The following is a 19098-nucleotide window of genomic DNA, read 5'->3' on the forward strand; positions in this document are numbered from 1 at the left end:
TTTACACAATAATACAACACATAAGCCAAGCCAAGAAAACTCAACGATGAACCCCTACATAAAGCGCGACTATATTGTGATCTCATTATAATTAATACTACCTCCTATTTAGCCTAAATGTCCTATTTGACTTTTGGCACTATTTACTTATCACTTTTAATTTGTATTTTACTCTTAATTTATAAGTTAAAACATAGTTATGTGAGATCTTGTTTGATTCGTCTCAATACAAGGATTATTAATATTAATTTTTTATAATTTTTAATTATGAACAATTTAATATATTAAGGGTTAAAATGTTGTCTCGACAAGTATGAAAAGTCAAATGGGACATTTAGGCTGAATAAAAGGGAATATTAGACAAATTCTTTATTAAATACGTCTTACTGTTAGATGATTTAATATGAATCTGTCACTATATACAAAGATTAGATAAACCCAAAGGAACTTCTAGCAAGACCCTCCCCTAGGAATTTAGGCCTCAATCAATAACAAAATGTTGGTGTTGTAGAGGATGGAGAGAAAAGGGCGGAATGAATGGCAAAAAAAAAAAAAAAAATTGTGTAAAAGGACAAAGTAAAAGTAATGTTTATAAACAAGTACCTAAATGAATTCGGATCATATGTCAATTGGAAGTAATTTTTAAACTTTAAAAATAAAAGGGCAAAATAAAAAATGTACGCAAAAAAAAACGATAAAAAGAAAAAGTTTACAAACATATAAAATCACTAAGTAGTCTTAATCTTAGGCGTTCCACCAATACGCATAAGTGCAAAATAAGCAATAAGCCTATAAACAACAAACATAACTACCAAAACAATAGCAGAAACAAGTTGACCTGTAAGTCCTACCGATTTCACAGCAGGAAAATCCTCAATAAAGCACACCTTCCCTCCATCACAAGGGTATACTTCCCCTGTCTTGTATTGTGACCCTAAAAGCAGCTTGAAATTATAATTCATAATTGAAATGTACTTAATCCACCTTATAAAACTAGGAATATTTTGAACATAAAACCCTCCTGCTAAGAGGAATGTGAGCATGAGCACTGATCCTAAGGTAGTCGCGGCCTTCAAGTCCATGACGACTGCCCCTAACGCGAGGCCTAGACCCTGTGACACGCTGATGCTCAACAGAAGGGTGAATAAGTAGTAGAAGAAACTTGCGGCGTTGCGTTTAAGGCCACCCATGAAATAAGTCATGATCACATACACAATTGGTAGGATTAGCTCCATTGGAAGATCACTCACCATTCTTGCTACAAAATAAGAGGATAATCTGTACATTCCTGATGATCTTTCTTTTGCTACTACCATACGTTCTGGTGGGAATGCGAAGATTGCTTCAAATAATGGGTAGAAACCCCAAAATCCTGTTGAGAAATATAGTAGTCCAATCTGTGTGTATTTAAAGGAAACATATATAAGTTGTATTCAATGACACTAAAATCAAAATGTAATACCCTAAAAAGGTTATTATCAATGTGTCAAGGAATTCATCATCTTCATCATACCCAATAGGTTCTGCTCAGACAAGCTATGAACAGGGTTTGAAAAGAGAAGAAAGATGGAAGACCATACCCTTATTAGAGGAGATATGGAGATTTGAAGAGGGAGGGAAGAAACACATCATCTTAATCATACCCAATGGCCTGGTTATACAAGCTATGATCAAGGCCTGACTAGCGGGAGAAGAAAGAAGGCAGACCATACCCTTATCAGGGGAGATACAGAGGTTTGGAGAGGGAGGAAGGAACTCATCTTCTTCATCATAGCTAATCAGTCCTACTCATACAAGCTATGATCAGGGTTTGGAAAGGGAAAGAAGATGGCAGACCATACCCGTATCAAAGGAGACACAAAGGTCTGGAGAGGGAGAGAAGGAATTATCATATTCATCATACACAATAGGTCTTGCAAAATGTTGATGAGAAACTTGATGTATGTTATATACTTTATCATATCCTCTTTATAATTGGTAATGAAATATGAATGTTATGTTGATTTTTGACACCATGTTAAATAATTATTTCAACCAATAAGTTAAGCTGATGGTTAAAGCTTTAAAATACGCTCTATATACTATATTATAACAAAACTGTAAGGATACCTGGTCTTGCAAGTGAGAGATGGTGGATTGCCACCATAATAGCCCAACTAGGAAAGCTACTATCAAAATTTGTGCTATTTTTAGAAAGTCAAAGGATTCATGCTTTCTCTCTTTTAGACTTCTTTTAAGAAGAATAAGAAACTGTTGCCACCAAGTGGTTGGCCATTCCCCTATGTTTGTATGCTCATTACTTTCTTCAACCTCAATCTCTTCTTCCTCCAATTCCACCGTTACTTTGTTTGCTATGTTATTCTTGTAAGCCATCATTAATTTCTCTTTGACTGTCACTTGGTCTTCTGACTCATCTGGGGAAACTCCTGAAATTCACCAAACAACTATTGATTTAAATATGGTTTATTCCAATCATATAAACAACAACATGCCATTATTATACCTAGGCAGGGTTTAGAAGGGCCGAATGTACAATGTTATCCTTGTAATAACAAGAATGATTTGTTTCAATAGTTAAACAACATGCCATTTTAAATGCCAACAAGATAGAAGGTTTAGACTTTAGATGTACAAAACCGTATCTTGTAATACCAAAAATGATATTTCCAACTAACCCTTTATTAGAAATATGATGAGGTGTTTGGCAAACAACTTATAGCTGGTAAAATTAGCTGATTTGACCAGTTGATTTTGAACCCGCTGCTATGAGAAACTTGTTAGCAGCAGGTTAAAAAACAACTTATTCACAACAATAAGTTGTTTCAGTTAACTAATTTACCAAACATTAGAATTGAATGGTTTGACCACTCAACCCTCTAGGTATTTGTATCAAAATAAGCTTAAATTTGCATAATAAGCCATTTTGCCAAACATCCCCGATATTCGAAACATTATCTGCAACTTCACAAACCATCTCAAAAATTTGCTCACAACATACCATTAGCAAGGTCGAGGAGAAAATCAGCCGGATTCATAAGAGCATTAGGGACAAATCCAACACTCTCAAAGTATTCAATAACATGTGATCCTTTCCCATAATACAAAGCATTACCATCAGATAACAACAAAACCTTATGAAACATATAGAATAGCCTACTAGAAGGCTGGTGTATAGTCATCACAACAGTCCTTCCATCTTGGGCCAAATCCCATAAAGTGGACACAATTCTTTGGGCAGTAGTTGAATCCAACCCTGAAGTGGGCTCATCAAGGAACAATAAACTTGGGTCAATCAACATTTCCTGCCCAATACTAACCCTTTTCCTTTCCCCACCAGATACCCCTCTCAAAAGGGGGCCCCCAATGATGTTATTCTTGCACCTATTCAAACCCATTTGGACTATAACTTCTTCTGCGACACCTATCTTTTGTTCTTTACTAAATGTGTTTGGTAGTCTTAAAAGGGCAGTGTATACAAGAGTTTCTGTGACAGTTAAATGAGGATGAAGAACATCATCTTGAGTAACAAAACCCGTGTTTCGTTTCATTTTATTGGAGAAAGGTTTGGCGTTGTAGTTGATGGTTCCTTGGAGGATTCCGGCTAATCGACCGCCTAAGGCTGTTAAAAGGGTGGTTTTACCACTGCCTGAAGGGCCGAGCATTGCTAGCATTTCACCTGGCTTGACTACACCTGAAACTTTGTTTAATATCACTCGTTCTCGTACTGATGATGAATGTGTCTTTCTTAGCATTGCATTTTTCTGGGCCACATATCTAACTTTGTACACCACATCTTTGAACTGCAACAAATGAAATAAAACATCACTTAGAAAGTATATATCACAAATTCTTAAATGAGACGAACTCAAGGCTACTCCTGACCCTAGGTAAGATGGGCATTGGCCTAGAGCCCAAAGCTAAAACGGGCCCCAATATATGAAATTTTGGTTGATGAAAAAGACATTAAAAAAGTTTGCAATTTATGATTAATTCTTCTATTGATTAAGAAGCATATAAAACGCATAAGCTACAATTGTAATGATAATTATAATATATTCGATTTGTCTATGTTGAAGTTCAGAATCAACTTTCTATAGATAGGGCCCATTTCATTTAATTTGCTTAGGACCCATACAGTGCCAGGAACGGCATTGGAGATGGTATTATAGCTAGTGAGATTATTTTTTATTGGGTTGGCTCATATACATAGTATGTTACATGATCACTTAAAATTTTAAAGTGATCAATTGAAAAAGCAGCCCGTCTTCTATGAGACCGTCTCACGGTGAGACAACCTCAAAACAAAAAGTCCATAAGCCAAAAGTTTCTATTATCACAAATTCTTGTGAGAGATGGTCTCTTTATTGGGGCGACCCATTGTATATTTTTTAAAATATTGTAAGTAGACATTAAAGATAATAAAATAAACATTTAAGATACTGAAAGTAAGCATTAAGGATATAGTATGTAATCATTAAGAATAATATAAGTAGGTATTAAGAATAGAGTAAATAGGTATTAATCTTTAATGGGTTGGGCTTGAGATACGTCCTTAAAGAGACTAGCTGTTCTATTATTGGGCTATTTAAACTAAGTATGAGATATGTCTCATAGTGAGACCGTCTCATACAAGAATTTATGTTAAATAAATGGGTTCATTATAAGAGCTAGTCTCATAGTGAGACGATTTGTGTATATATTCATTTTTGTCAAAATGGTGAGAATGGTAACGGAAATTAGTGAAATTTTGATCAGAAAATTATTAATAAGTTTAAAGCCCATACTTGTTTTCTTTTGATCGTCTCATTTTCTTCACCAAATTTTTTCCAATGTTTTTAACCATTTGAAAATATTGTATTAGGTAGTAACGAAAATTTATAGAATAAAAATTATGTTTAAAGTTTCATTACTATGAGAATAAAATAGTACATTTTATGAAAATCAACACTATAAATTAGTTTCATTACCACCATTTACTGCCGCGACCAAACAGATCGTTTAGGTACTGTGATGTCAATTTTTCTCAAAATTGAATCACCATAAACAAAGAAATCAAACATTAGAAATTAACCCCACAATTACAAACATTCAAAACAGAATTCCTTAAAATTGTTTCTTGATTTTTAATTTCAATTCTTGATTATTCCCAATTGTTTGGAACAATAATCTTGCCATAATTTATAAACCATAAATAACCAAAGTGCAAACCCATTATACTCCTTAACATGCATGAATATGTAACACTTAAAATAAAGTATACATTAAACAAAAAACATTTCTTTTTAAAGAATCTAAATAATGACGCTAGCTAACAAATTTTCTACACAATAAGGGTTATAACCAAATTACGAGTCAATCAATACTTCTCTTTTTTATTCATATAAATCTATTAATTTTAATTAGAAATATATATTTGTGAAAGAGTGAGTATTATCATTATTCCATATAAACAATCAAAACATAATTATTTAATGTCATGTTTTGGAACGATAATTTCATTTGAAAATTTAGAATTAAGTCAAATTTATTATTTAACAAATTTAGATTTGGATTTGAATCAAATTCCATCATTGTTTTTAAAATAGTTAAAGTTGAGAATTTGAGAATGACTACCCAAACCTTGTCATACTGAAATTCTTCATTTATAATTACATAATTAAAATCTATAATTTAAAATGAAATACTTGTTGTCAGACACTATATAAAGAAATTGTTTCTTGATTTTTAATTCTTAATTATTCCCAATTGTTTAGAACATTAATCTTTTCATAAATCAAAAACCCTAAATAAGCTAACCCATTATACCGTACCCCTCAACATGCATGAACATGTAACACTCATAAATTAATATACATTTAAGAAGAAAACATTTCTTTTTAAAGAATCTAGCTAATAATGCCCTTATTTCTACACAAGTAGGGTTTTATAACCAAATTACGATTTAATAAATACTCCTCGTTTTTTATTTATATATAAATCTATTATTTTAATCAAATATATTTTTTTGAGACGGAGTAAATATAATCAATATTCTATATTAAATAAAAATAAATAAGATATACCTTCAAAGTGACGGGGGTTTTAGCCATCTTGTGAAGTCGTCTAGGATGATTGGAATCGTCTTGTTGAGCCTCCATGTCTATCATTTGCGTAATGTCTTCCCCATTGACATGAACGACAGCGTTTTCAGTCATTAAAATTGTTATTGTAAGATCTGATCTTAAAAATATGTAATATATGATGAATTTTTTGAAGCTGTAAAAGACAATTTGATGATCTCTACTTGAGCCCAGAAATTTGTGTGATTCTGGTAATTTATTTACTATGAAATTATCAAATTAGTTTTGTGATTTGTTGTGTTGTAATAAAAATGAATCTAAATCCCAATTTTGCTTAGGAATGCAATTCCTATTTTTGTGTTACTTTTTTGACTCGTAACTCCATTTAAATATTGATTTCCACCTAGTTTTGTATGAAACGTGTCATTATCAGATGGGTTCATAAAATAAGACATTATTCTAATTAATCATATTGAAATTATAAGTAATTACTCTAAGGTTGTAAGTGATCACTTCAATACTATAAAAGTGATCACGTTAAAATAACGAGTGAACACATTTATATTGTAAGTGATAATTTTAAGTTTAATATTAAAACTATAAGTGATCACTCTACTATGACAAACGATTATTTTAAGTCTATAAGTGTATATTGAATTAGCCAAATAAAAATAGTCTCAACGCAAGACCGTTTTATTTGAGAATTTTTGTTGATATTCGCTTAAGTGTGGGCCGGGCTTAAATAACGGGCCTTTCTTTGCATGGCTGATATGCGTTAAAATGGGTTGTGGGAGTTTTTTTTTTTTTTTTTTTTTTTTTTTTTGGGGAATAAAAAAGACTATTCAACAAGTAAGAGGAGGGAGAAACTTTATGAGGATCGAACTTCTAGTATAATTGTCCTAGGGAAAGTTCTTAACCACAGAATCATACTATGACTGAGTTTAGGAGTTATGAGTTTTTTTCTTAGGATATTTGTGACTTTTTCAAACTCATTGGTATTATTAGCTATTTGTGCGTATGACTCTATGTGTGATTTTGTTAAAATTACAACAAAATTTGTTTGCTAATTTATATTTCACGATTATTATTTTTCATGGATTTGGGCCTTAATTTCATTTACTTAAGATTATACCCTATGCACGATGATAAAAAAACAAAATTAAATAATTGTGAAAACTAAATAAAATATATTTTAGCAATTAATTGTTTATCTATAAATTGGAACCAGTCATTAACAAAGGCACATAACACTATATACATTGTTGTTTAACTTTAAAAATATTTATTTTTGGTATGATATATTTATTATTATGTAGTAGTTATAAGACAACATATAAATAAGAATAATGGTCGTAAGTTGTAACACTTTATTACATAAATTGTGCATTAATTGTGAAAACTTATTTCAGCCTTGGCCCAAACAATTAATAACATGTGAAAAATTATTAATGGAACTGAGTTCATACTCTATAATGAGGAGTTGAATAGGGTATGACTTTTTATCAAATTGTTTGTCAAGATTCTAAATACTTACACTACTAGATAAAAGACTTGTTGCAACGGTCAAGGACCGTTGCTGTAGGGCTAAAAAGCGTTGCTAAAACCTTTTTGCGACGGTTTCAAACCGTCGTATTTGCTGCCGTTGCCAAAAGTCTTTTGCAACGGCTTCTTGCATCTTTTGCAACGCTAGCAGTTGTCTGTTGCCAAAGATACAATCTTTTGGCAACAGTTTCTCTTGGACGCACAATACCGTTGCAAAAAGTCTTTAATGAAAAAGCTAAGCAAATGATAATTTTAATAATTGATAGCATAAGATGTAATTAGAAATTTGATTACAAATATTATAGTTAAGAAATTTACACGATTAACTTGTTATATCAAAAACTAATTAAGGATCAATTCTTCCATAACCTAGTGCAACCAAATATTCACGTCTAAAAAGTATCGAACAAAACAAGTTCACAAAATATTTCCAAAAGCCACACAAAATTCTAAATATGTTCTTTTACGACTCAATTTCATCATCATTTTCCATGGATTGGGATCATCAGTATCTTGTCTCACTTTTGGCTTCCTTTTTCCAAATTCATTTGGAAAATCACGTGTTAGCTCCTCAACCTCACTTCCGGTCAAACGAACCGGTTCATTTCTTGTCTCAATATGCCCATTGAAGTTCCTCTTATTATACCGCCACGGGTGGTCTGAATCCAACCATTTGCGATGACACATATAGCAATACTTGTGACTATATTTCAAGTACATAGAATCTATCTCATAATGACAACAAGGGCAAGCAAATTTTCCTTTCGTACTCCAGCCCGAACACATTGCCTAACCCGGATAATCACTAATGGTACCCACCAAAGCTACTTGCATGTCAAACCTTGAATTGGTTGAAGCATCATATGTTTCTAGGCCAAACTCCCACAAATTGATGAGGTCTTTGATAAGTGGTTGTAAATAGACATCAATGGCATTTTCAGGAGACAAAGGTCCAGGTATAAGTAATGAAAGCATTAAAAACTCGGACTTTGTTGCCAACCATGGAGGCAAGTTGTAATTGATCAAAATGACTGGCCAAGTACTGTGCACAATGCTCATTGTGTTAAAAGGATTAAAACCATCAGTGGCTAATGCAAGTCTCACATTACGGGGTTCCTTGGAGAAGCTTTCATATATTTTGTCAAAGTTGATCCAAGCTTGACCATTGGCTGGATGTTGCAAAAGCCCATCCTTCTCTCCTGCAGTTTTATGCCATGTCATAAAACTTGCTGTTTCGGCACACATGTACAACCTTTGCAACTTCTTCTTGATTGGGAAGTACCTTAGAACTTTAGATGGAATTCTACGAGTTTTTTCATTAGGATTGTCATCTTCATCATTATCCTTCTATTTCCACCTTGAAGTTCCACAGACATGACAACTGGTTGCGTTTGCATGCTTCGCCCAATATAACATGCAATCATTAGGGCAAGCGTCTATCCTTTTGTAGTCCAACCCCAACAACTTTAAAACTTTCTTCGCTTTGTGCATAGATGTGGGCAATATTGCATCATCGGGGAGAACTTCCTTGAAGAAATTTAGTAAACCAGCAGTTGCAACATCTGACAACTTATGGTCACACTTGTAAATGTAGAGGCGAATTGTGAAGGCAAGTCTAGACATTTTTTTGCAACCCGGATACAACTCTTGTTCGCCTTCCTCGTCACACTTGTAAATGTAGAGGCGAATTGTGAAGGCAAGTCTAGACATTTTTTTGCAACCCGGATACAACTCTTGTTCGCCTTCCTCTATCAGGCGAAAAAACTTCTTCGCCTCTTCATTTGGCCCTTCTCTCAAAGCATCACTCAACAACTCTTGTATACGATCATTAATGTTCGATGGTTCATCGTGTTGAGGATCCTCAACTTCTCTTTCAGGGCTCATCCCTCCTAGATGAAAGGTTTCATCGTTTCTTGGCACAAAGCCACTGCAAATAATATGATCTCTTACGTCATTTCTACCATACCAATATCGATGATGGCAATTAGAACATGGGCAACTAATCTGGTTCCCTTGGGACCTTATAGCAAAGGCTTTCTCAATGTATTCATCCGTTCCTTGTTCATATACACGACTCCATCTAGGAAATTCCCACCAACCCTTACTTCCCTTATCCATCTCCTAAAAATATATCAGAACTATAAAAATTCAATAATTAAGATAGTGTATATACACAACTAACTAACAATACCTAAACTATAGAATCAATGATCGATAAACTTGCTTACTATAAGACTACGCATTCGTCTTCCTAATCAAAAAGCAAAAGACAAAAGATAAATTTTCAACATTTATTTAAATACCAACAAGGATAACGTCAGCAACAGATTTAAAACTCAATTTTCTTAGCCAGAACATTTGAGCAGTAACTGAGTTAGACTAACATTTGATTTGCAATCACTCAATTTAAACCATTCCGAAATTTGGAAATATCCTTAGCAATTCGCAAGAGAATAGAAAAAAGATCATCACAACAACAAACACCCGCGCAATCAAATCAAAAATCCTGAATATGAAACAACTTCGACCCACTGTTATTTCAGTTGTGCAATTGATAAAATAAAGTTAAATTAGTATTCAGCTGAATGATCTCTAAATAAATTACCCCTAAAATGCACAGAAATCATGCAAGATTCTTACTTCCAACAATCAATAAACCTCAAAGCTTCACTAATCATCGCATTAGATTAAGTTTATAAGATACAAAACCAACAAAACTCTTAATAAATTACAACATCAAACCCTAAAGACGTAAATTACGGCTAAGTGAAACCAACAATCACAAAAAACTACTCAACAATTCAACAAAAATCAAAATTGTAAGAAAAAAAAAATCAAAATTAGGGTTTATTACCCTCAAATCCGACTGTGAGGAGAGGGGAGGAATACGCGGTGGCCGGTTGCTGTCGGCAGGCAGTGAGGGCGCCTGTGGGCGGTGTGGCTGAGAATGGGGCAGGGGAGGTATTGGGAGTCTGGGAATTGCGTGAGCGTGAGGGAGAAGGAGAAGTGGAGAACCGAGAATAGATCAGAAGGAATGAAGGTGAACTGCGTGCATGAGAAGTTTTAGATACTGAGGCAGTGAGGGTTTTTAAAAATGGAAAATTAAGAAAATGATATTATAAATAGTTTTGGAGGGAAAAAATTGCATAACAAATTTGACACATGCATAAGTTCTTGCAACGGGTGTAAGATAACCGTTGCCTTTTCTAATCTTTTGCAACGGTTAACTTGAAACCGTTGCCTTTTCTTATCTATTGCAACGCTTTCATTGTACCCGTTGCTAAAGCTGTTGCTATAAAATAAACCGTTGCCAAAGGGTGTTGCCTATGCTCTTTTATCTAGTAGTGTTACGTATGTCAGGGTTTGAAGATATAATATAAATGTGTGGAATTAAAATAGACAAAATAATTGAATTTATTTACAAAGTTCACAATTAATGGTTAATCTCCGCCTAGAGTTATTCAAGTCCTAGAATTTTAACTCCACCCATCTATATTTTTTCACTTTACTTATAAGCCTATTACACATTTTATGAGAATTTACACATATCCCTCAAATTAACTTGAAGAGAACTTACCCTTTTCTTTCTAATGATCTAGTGGCACAACGCACCACCAAACACCGTTATCTCATTCATCAAATTTAACATGAATATATACTTTCTGGCATCAAACTTATCGATAATCATTATTGGAATGATAATAAGTACACTCAAAAGGTTTAAATTATAGAATGTAAGATTTTCTTCATTTAAAAAGAACATAAAAAGTCTTTTTCAAGATAGGTTGAATCAAACATCTATTTAAAATGTAAGTTAATGTGTTTAAGACTTCAACCAAAAAGATTTTGGTATATATTTTCCAAAATTATAGTGCTTCACATATCCTCTAGAGTGCAATACTTGCATGTCAAAACTCTATTTTTTTTTAAGTTCCAAGAAGCTGAGAAATTGTGTGCAATATCATTTTGCACAAAACGAATTAAAATCAAGGTGATAAAATTTTCTCTCATGATCATTGCAAACGTGGACAATATGTCTGTTTTTCAAAGTTTGAAGTTTTTTGTGTAAGTTTACAAATTTTGTAACTGAATCTAATTTCTGACATAAGATCAAAATACATATAAAACGAGATATACTTACTTATTTCTTTGCTTTGAAAGAATCTCTATTCTTTAAGTTGTTTACCCATTAAACTAGTCTTACGGAATTTATTAGTGTTAAAGCAAGTGCCAATAATCTTAATAACGACGTTAACTTTAAACATTTAATCGAACATGCTTTGTCTTGTACTTTAGAGGGGGTCGATAAAGATGTGTCGAATATGGATGGTTTAAGGTTTGGAACGGTTGATGAGAGTTGTTTGATCAAAGCAACAGGAAGATCAACAGACTACTTTGGATTCTGTTTTGGTCAGAATATGAAGTGACTATGCAATTATGTGGTGCATTACTCTATTGTTTATTGTAATGTTTATTGTCATAGTTAATTAGGATGTTAATTGAGTTGTTAAATGTGAGTTTATGGTGATTTATGAGGGAATACTAAGAGTGATGAATATTTTGCCTATAAATAGGATTCATCACGCATAGTAATTCACCACAAACACACATATTGTTGAGAGGGCTATTGCATTGTTAGAAGCTTGAGAGTGTTCTTACTTTGCTTTAGTATTTGTGGTCTTGAGAGATTGTTCTCAAGATAAGGGAGGTTTATTATACTTGTAATTGTTGAATCATTATAATGAACTATATTTGAGGGGGAGGTATTGAAGATACCTCATAAACACTTGTGTTCTCTTTTACATTATATTTTTCATTTGTTTTTTTATTGTTGAACCTCTTTGAGGCTTGCGCTTTCAATTAGCGCTAACAGTATATACATTATCATTTTTAAGGACAATAAGAACAATATCACATGAAGTCAAGTTTTTAACAACACATTTATATTTTCTAAAAATTACCTTATTACCAATATCACGTAGTTGGGATATACTTAGATGATCAAACTTAAGTCCACTTATCAGAAGAACATCGTCAATTGTACTCAAAGAATCATCATCAATTTTACCAATACTAATAATTTTTCACTCATAAGTTGAGAGTGTTCACTATCTAGAATCCACTTATCATCTTTAACTTTGTCCAATAAAATTCATTTGTCAATTGACCAGATCATTTAGATAATATGTGACATAGTGCGGGTTAACCATATTTGGTGTTCTTATCCCTTTTAGAACCCAACGTTGTCTAATTTTGTTGCCCATCATCATTGGATAATAGTTTCCAATTATAGTTACGATATAGGGCAAGTAAGCTTAGTGTTAGAGTATATAACATATCTTGGGGCCTCAACCATCAGCTTAAGCTTTTGGTTGAGTTGGTCTCTTGACATGGTATCAGAAGCCAACGTGAGAGGTCACGGGTTCGAATCTCAACCACCCCTCATTTAAAGTGGAATATTCAGCGCCTATGCGCATCCACACTTCTAGCCCAATGGGGTCTCGTGTGAGGGGGCGTGTTAGAGTATATAACATATCTTGGGGCCTCAACCATCAGCTTAAGCTTTTGGTTGAGTTGGTCTCTTGACACTTAGTGTGATCTTGCTTGCAATAATAAATAGGTAGTCTCCAATAATAAAATAGTAAGATGGCAAATATTATTAAAGGCTAAATATGTTTTGTTTAAAGATAATTGGCGATTTTCTAACATCTTATTAAGATTAGACTTGCAATAATAAAAAATAAAGTACATAATGGTAAGAAGATTAGAAGCACCTAAGACGAGATGTTTATTTTACCATTACCTCACTAAGAACTTTGGATTCTTGTGTGTTCTAATTAGTCATCAAACATAGGCTTGCTATCTCATTATTTTCAAATTCGGATTCTTCATATGAGTTAGACTCATTCAAGATAGTGGAGACATTTCTACTCCTTATCTCCCATATATTCTCCAATATTTATTTTGTTTGTTTCCTGAAATTTGCTATATTTTTATTTTTTTTCCCGACCCTTTTTAATCTCTATCACTCTTTTTACTCACAAATTTTCGTGAGAGACAGTCTCTTTGAAAGATCATATCTATTTGGGCCAGTCCATTATATATTTTTTAAAATATTGTACGAACGCATTAATCATAATAAAAGTAGATATTTAAAATATTAAAAGTAGGCATTAGAAATACGGTAAATAAGCATTAAGGATAATATAAGTAGACTTTAAGAATACGATAAGTAGGCATTAATTTTTAATGGATTGGGCTTGAGAGACGTATCTCAAGAGAGTAACTGCTCTTTACAGCTCATCAACATATTTAAAGTACTTTTTAATTTCATCGAAATATTTCCTTCATTTCTCAATAAATTACACTTTTTACCTATTTTTATCATTTTTCCTAGTTATCCCACCTATGCTCTTAGTAAAGTGCAGTTGAAGATCATTTCCAAGCTAATTGCATCAATGGCCATTTCTACATCACACCAATTATGATCGATGAAGAACTGAATTGCGCATTGAACTAATAATTAATTTGAATCAATTAGTCATCAATTTTTTTTGCGCTAAAATATATGCAATACTTTGTTAATTTATTTATTTATAATAGAAAGAAAATTGATTAATCAATCAAGTAAATAAACTATTACTCCCCTATTCTTTAAAAATGTTCTCATTTGCCATTTTAAATTGTTGTATTTATTGTTTCTCAAAAGTATATTTATATTTATACTATAAATTTTACACATAATTAACCTTATTTATCTTAATTTTATTAGTGATTACGTTCTGCACATATTTTCTGCTAACGGCTTTTTAACATTTTTATATTTCTTATGGTTTCCAAATGTTTCTCACTAATCTTATTTAAATATTATTTTAATAATTTTTGTGTTTATATTTTTTTCACTAATTTTATTTTAATATTTTTTTAATGCTTATGTCTCCCTTTTTCTCCATTAACTTTATTACTCTTTTCGTTCCTTAATGGAGTTCCCACAAAGAATGTTCACGGAAATTAAGAAAAATAGAATTTTTTATATGGTGGATATGTTATTTTATCGAAAAATAAATTTGATGAACAAAAAGTGGGGTCCACAAACATTAAGAAAAATATTTTTAAAAAAATTAGTGGAATACATATGAGGACCACAATTGATAAAAAAATTACTTTTTATAAGGTTAGTGAGATGCATGTGGAGACCAAAGAAATATAAAATATTAAAATGAAGTTAGCGAAGATATGTGGAAACCTTAAGCATCATTAAAATATTAAAATTAGTATCAACAAGGTTATTTTTGTCCAAAATTTGTGATATAAATAAAAAAATTCAATATGAAAACAACAAATGGTACATCCCAAAATAACAAATAGAAACTTATTTAAGAAACATATGGAGTATTCAATAAAATAATTTATCTATCATCCAAATGATTCGATTTTCCTTAATTTTCGTTAAAATTATACAAAGAAAGTTAAGGGTTTTTCTTTCATCTTTTTAACATAGGTTTGATTTTCACCAACTATGTACATAAATTATTTTGTTCCCTCTATACCCCGTAGTCATTCTTTAACCTATTTCCGAATTAAAAAAAGAAAATTTCACGCGGTAACTAATTTTTGTCTTTTTCACGTGATAGACAAAGTTTTTTTTAATCCGCAAGGTGTCCCTGAGCTTTCATGCTTTCCATATAATAGACAAAAGGTTAAATTATTTGTTAAATTAAGTACTTATTTCAAAAACTATTTCAAAAATTTATATTTATAAGTTTAATCGTGAGGTCTGTTTTTATGAAAAAAAAGTTATCATGATAGTTAATTATAACGTAAATTTAACAAAAACCTTAACATTTTACCTAGAAAAGTTAAAAGCTTAGAGTTATCACGTGAATTAAAAAAATATTTATTTATTACGTGTAAAAGCCAAAAATAAACATCCTCATTCCTCCCATATAATTTTAAAAAAATATCCTACAAAAGTCCCTTTCCATTACTTGCTTAAGGCCCCGCAATCATATTTTATAGTATATATTCTTCAAAATATCACATTTGTGTTTGTCAAAATTGGTAGAATACAAGTGGTTGATTTAGATATCATTAAATGGATGCTCAAAAGGACACAACTCATTATAATGATAAAATCATTTAAATAATGAAAGTAGTGCTTTATATAGGAGGCCTAAACCAGCTAGCTTTACATTATGAGCAGCTAATTATTGAAAAATAATGCTTCCAAAATCTGGGGTTATACGACTCCTCTGTTTCTTCTATCTGCTCCTTTCTGTTCATAGCAATGAACAGGAAGAAGTGGTGAATAGATCCATGTTTCCTGATGATTTCATATTCGGCGTTGCCACTTCTGCTTATCAGGTTCTTCTTTTTATCTCTTTATCTTTTGTTAGAAATTCAATAATTCTTGGTAAACAAGGGCGGATCCAAGGCTTGTCAATGTTGTGGGCTGACAGCATTCAACCTATGTATTAAATTATACGAAAAATTTCTTAGAATAATCTAACATTTTCATGATTTTTCTACAACAATTCAACCTATTAATTAGTAATGAATAATCCAAATTTTAGGGGTATTTACCTAGAGTAAACTCAGTAATAAAATGACTTACTATAACAATTTTTTTTTAAAAAAACAAAGATAAATAAAATAAGTTTTTTTAAAACAAAAACAAAGATAAATAAAATAACATGTCAGAAAAATTTTAAAAAATATTATAATTTTTCCCTAATTTTTTATTATTAAGAACTTTTTATGAAAAGTTTCAAATTTTTTCTCTAATTTTACTTTAATTTTTAATTACGTTTTTGGTAATTATCTACTATAGTAGGTCATTCGGTAACTCGAGTTTGCTCTAGACAACTACTAAAAAATTTGAATTATTCATAGTTAATCAATAGATGAGATTATTATAGTAAAATCATGAAAAAATTGAATTATTCTAAGTAATTATTCCAAAATTATATATTTATAGATGTTAATATATGTGCTGAGTAAGTTGGTAAGAGTGTTGCTTAGTGACAACATTGACCCAGGTCCAAACCACATGAAACACATTTTTTAACTGAACTAGATCGTCTTTCGATGAGGCAATCTCAAAACATTAGACACAAGAAATTCAAATGCTAATTATTTGTATTATTGGGCAATTTGACCTGTATATACGACACATCTTACGATGAGACTTTCACAAACAAGAATGTGTGTTTTTTAATATTATTATCAAATTTAATTTTATTCTACATTCGGTCACGTGATTGGGTAAGTCTTAACTTATGATGATGATTGGTTAATTGTGATATTGTAGATAGAAGGAGCATATCTTGAAGATGGGAAAAGTGAAAACAATTGGGATGTTTTTACTCATGGTCCTGGTATCATCTTATTCCTTCCCATTCACATAATTTTGTTTGATATTCTTACTATTTTGATTCAGGGAAAACAATGTAGGATTAATATTTTAGAACACTATAATACAATACTAGGTTCTTGATGAAAATTCTATCTACCACAAATTAGCATAGAGAGATTAGTAGTAATTCTTCTTATTTGTAGCGTGGATTTTCAATAACCCAACAAAACTAATTCAAATTTTCATGTTTATACATAAAATATTCACTTGTAATTATTTAATGCTTAATAACTTGTTTTAGAGGTTAAAATTATTAAGAGAAACAATTACTTCAAATGGAATTCCCACAACAATATTGCTCACAAACGCAAAGTTTATACTTTTAGTGAAAGAACTCTTTCACCCTTATATATTATCAACGACAAATAATAGAAGAATTCGTTTGTGAACTCTCAAACACTCTGTTACATTTAATGAGAACTAGATCTCACTAATCTTATATTGGCTATCTTTCAAATGTAGGGATAAAAAAATGAGCAATCTAACATCCCTATTTATAGGAGTTAAAAAAGGACCATAAACTTAAAAACAACCTACTACTAGGATACTTTTAGAAAACTTACATACTGAAGAAAAATTATACTTTCCTAAATATGTTTCATCTCTAATTTCCTACTTCTTATCGAATAATAATAATAGGATATCTATCAAACAATAACATTATCCATATTTGAGTTTACATCGTAACAAACCTTTCATTAAATCCAATATGGCTACCAGTCTCAAATTAATGAGACACTAAAGTTTCATTTGATGAACTTGTCTCAACAATGCCTTCTCTTAAAAGCAAATTTCTTTACCATGCACATAAATATAGGATTTTCCTCGGTTTCTTTTACCAACCATAACCACAAAGAGCCCACTACTGATCATGATTTACCCATCTATCATATGGGTATGATACACTAATTTCTCCACTCTTCCTAAAGAGATTATATTACTTCCTAAATTAGTTACATACCTTACATGACCTAGAGTTACTGATTGGTCATTGTAAAGCACAATCTCCATCTCTATGACCCCTAGTACTTTTATCTCTTCACCGATAGGTAAATTCACCTTTTTATCTTCTCACTTTTCTAAAGATAAAATTTTTCCTTCCTCCCACATATGTGATTTGAACACCTATAGTTAAAGATCACTCATTTTTCACCAACTCAAGCATTAGAAGATCATCACCTTTACCTCGATTAATAGAAACAATTCTCTTCTCTATGACCTCTTTCAACTCCTTCAAATCCTCCTTTATGTTTTTACAAGTATATTGAATATGACCATTATTCTTGCTATAGTGATAACTTTTTTTTTTGAATTGTTTTGGTCACCATTCTTCTTTTTGTTGTATATCTTAGCCATTATTAACACCCTATCAGATGTATCAAGTCCCAATTCTTGGACCATAAGTTTCTTGGCTTCTAGAAAATGCACGATGGTTGCATTCAAAGTTAGCTCTGTTTTTCCTACCAACAAAGAAGTAATCACATTGTTATACTTCTTTAGTAAAACATCAAAAGGAGAAAAACTTTATCTAAATTACTTAATTAGTTGGGCGATAAATCTACTAAAATAATTAAGACAATCTCTCTAGTCTCCATCTTCTTTCATAGTAAGCCTAAACAAGTCATTTGATTAGAAATAACTTACTAGCCAAAGACTTTGATTGATAAGTCTTTACTAATAGCTCCCCTAAAATTTTGGGGTTGTTCACCTTAAGAACATCATACTTGATCTCCAGTGTTAGCGCTAATCTGATTGTTGATGATGCACGCAACTTCATCTCAACTCGCTTCTATTCTTCATTGTCCGCTGACTTCTTTTCTTAATGAGTTATGTATGACCTTTGTTAGATCAACAATTCTTTCACTGTGTGTGTATTTATATATATGTATGTATATGTGTATATATGTGTGTATGTGTGTGTATATTTTCTTTTAGGCACCTCTTCAAGAGGTCTTATACAAATTTAGAGTTTGATCACTTACATGTTTGTCAACACTTTTTTATTTTTCCGATATGAGACTTAGTGTGCACCAACACTACACACTCTCTCAGACCAAGAAGCACATTACTCGTATCCTCTCC

The 19098-nt window shown here is 31.7% G+C and overlaps 3 protein-coding genes across 3 annotated transcripts in view; 1 reads left to right on the top strand and 2 right to left on the bottom strand.

The window, feature by feature from the left end:
- Positions 1-728: 728 nt before the first annotated feature.
- LOC130808292 (ABC transporter G family member 9) lies at positions 729-6194 on the bottom strand. The gene is made up of 4 exons (XM_057673771.1): positions 6063-6194; positions 2999-3800; positions 2110-2426; positions 729-1397 (listed from the first exon to the last, which is right to left on the bottom strand). The coding sequence occupies exons 1-4, from the start codon at positions 6192-6194 to the stop codon at positions 729-731; spliced, it is 1920 nt and encodes a 639-aa protein (XP_057529754.1).
- Positions 6195-8390: 2196 nt separating this feature from the next.
- LOC130808293 (uncharacterized) lies at positions 8391-10279 on the bottom strand. Its single transcript, XM_057673772.1, has 6 exons — positions 10260-10279; positions 10086-10107; positions 9905-9980; positions 9830-9852; positions 8959-9722; positions 8391-8904 (listed from the first exon to the last, which is right to left on the bottom strand). Exons 1-6 carry the CDS (start codon positions 10277-10279, stop codon positions 8391-8393), a joined length of 1419 nt encoding a protein of 472 aa, XP_057529755.1.
- Positions 10280-15708: 5429 nt separating this feature from the next.
- The window catches only part of LOC130807319 (beta-glucosidase 18-like), a 22413-nt gene continuing 19023 nt past the window's right edge, over positions 15709-19098 (top strand). Inside the window, exons 1-2 of the mRNA XM_057672479.1 lie at positions 15709-15965; positions 16912-16978. Coding sequence (XP_057528462.1) covers positions 15822-15965; positions 16912-16978 — 211 coding nt within the window. The 5' untranslated portion in view covers positions 15709-15821. The remainder of the gene's footprint in view (positions 15966-16911; positions 16979-19098) is intronic.

Source organism: Amaranthus tricolor, chromosome 3 (genome assembly GCF_026212465.1).
Source record: "Amaranthus tricolor cultivar Red isolate AtriRed21 chromosome 3, ASM2621246v1, whole genome shotgun sequence".
NCBI lineage: Eukaryota > Viridiplantae > Streptophyta > Magnoliopsida > Caryophyllales > Amaranthaceae > Amaranthus > Amaranthus tricolor.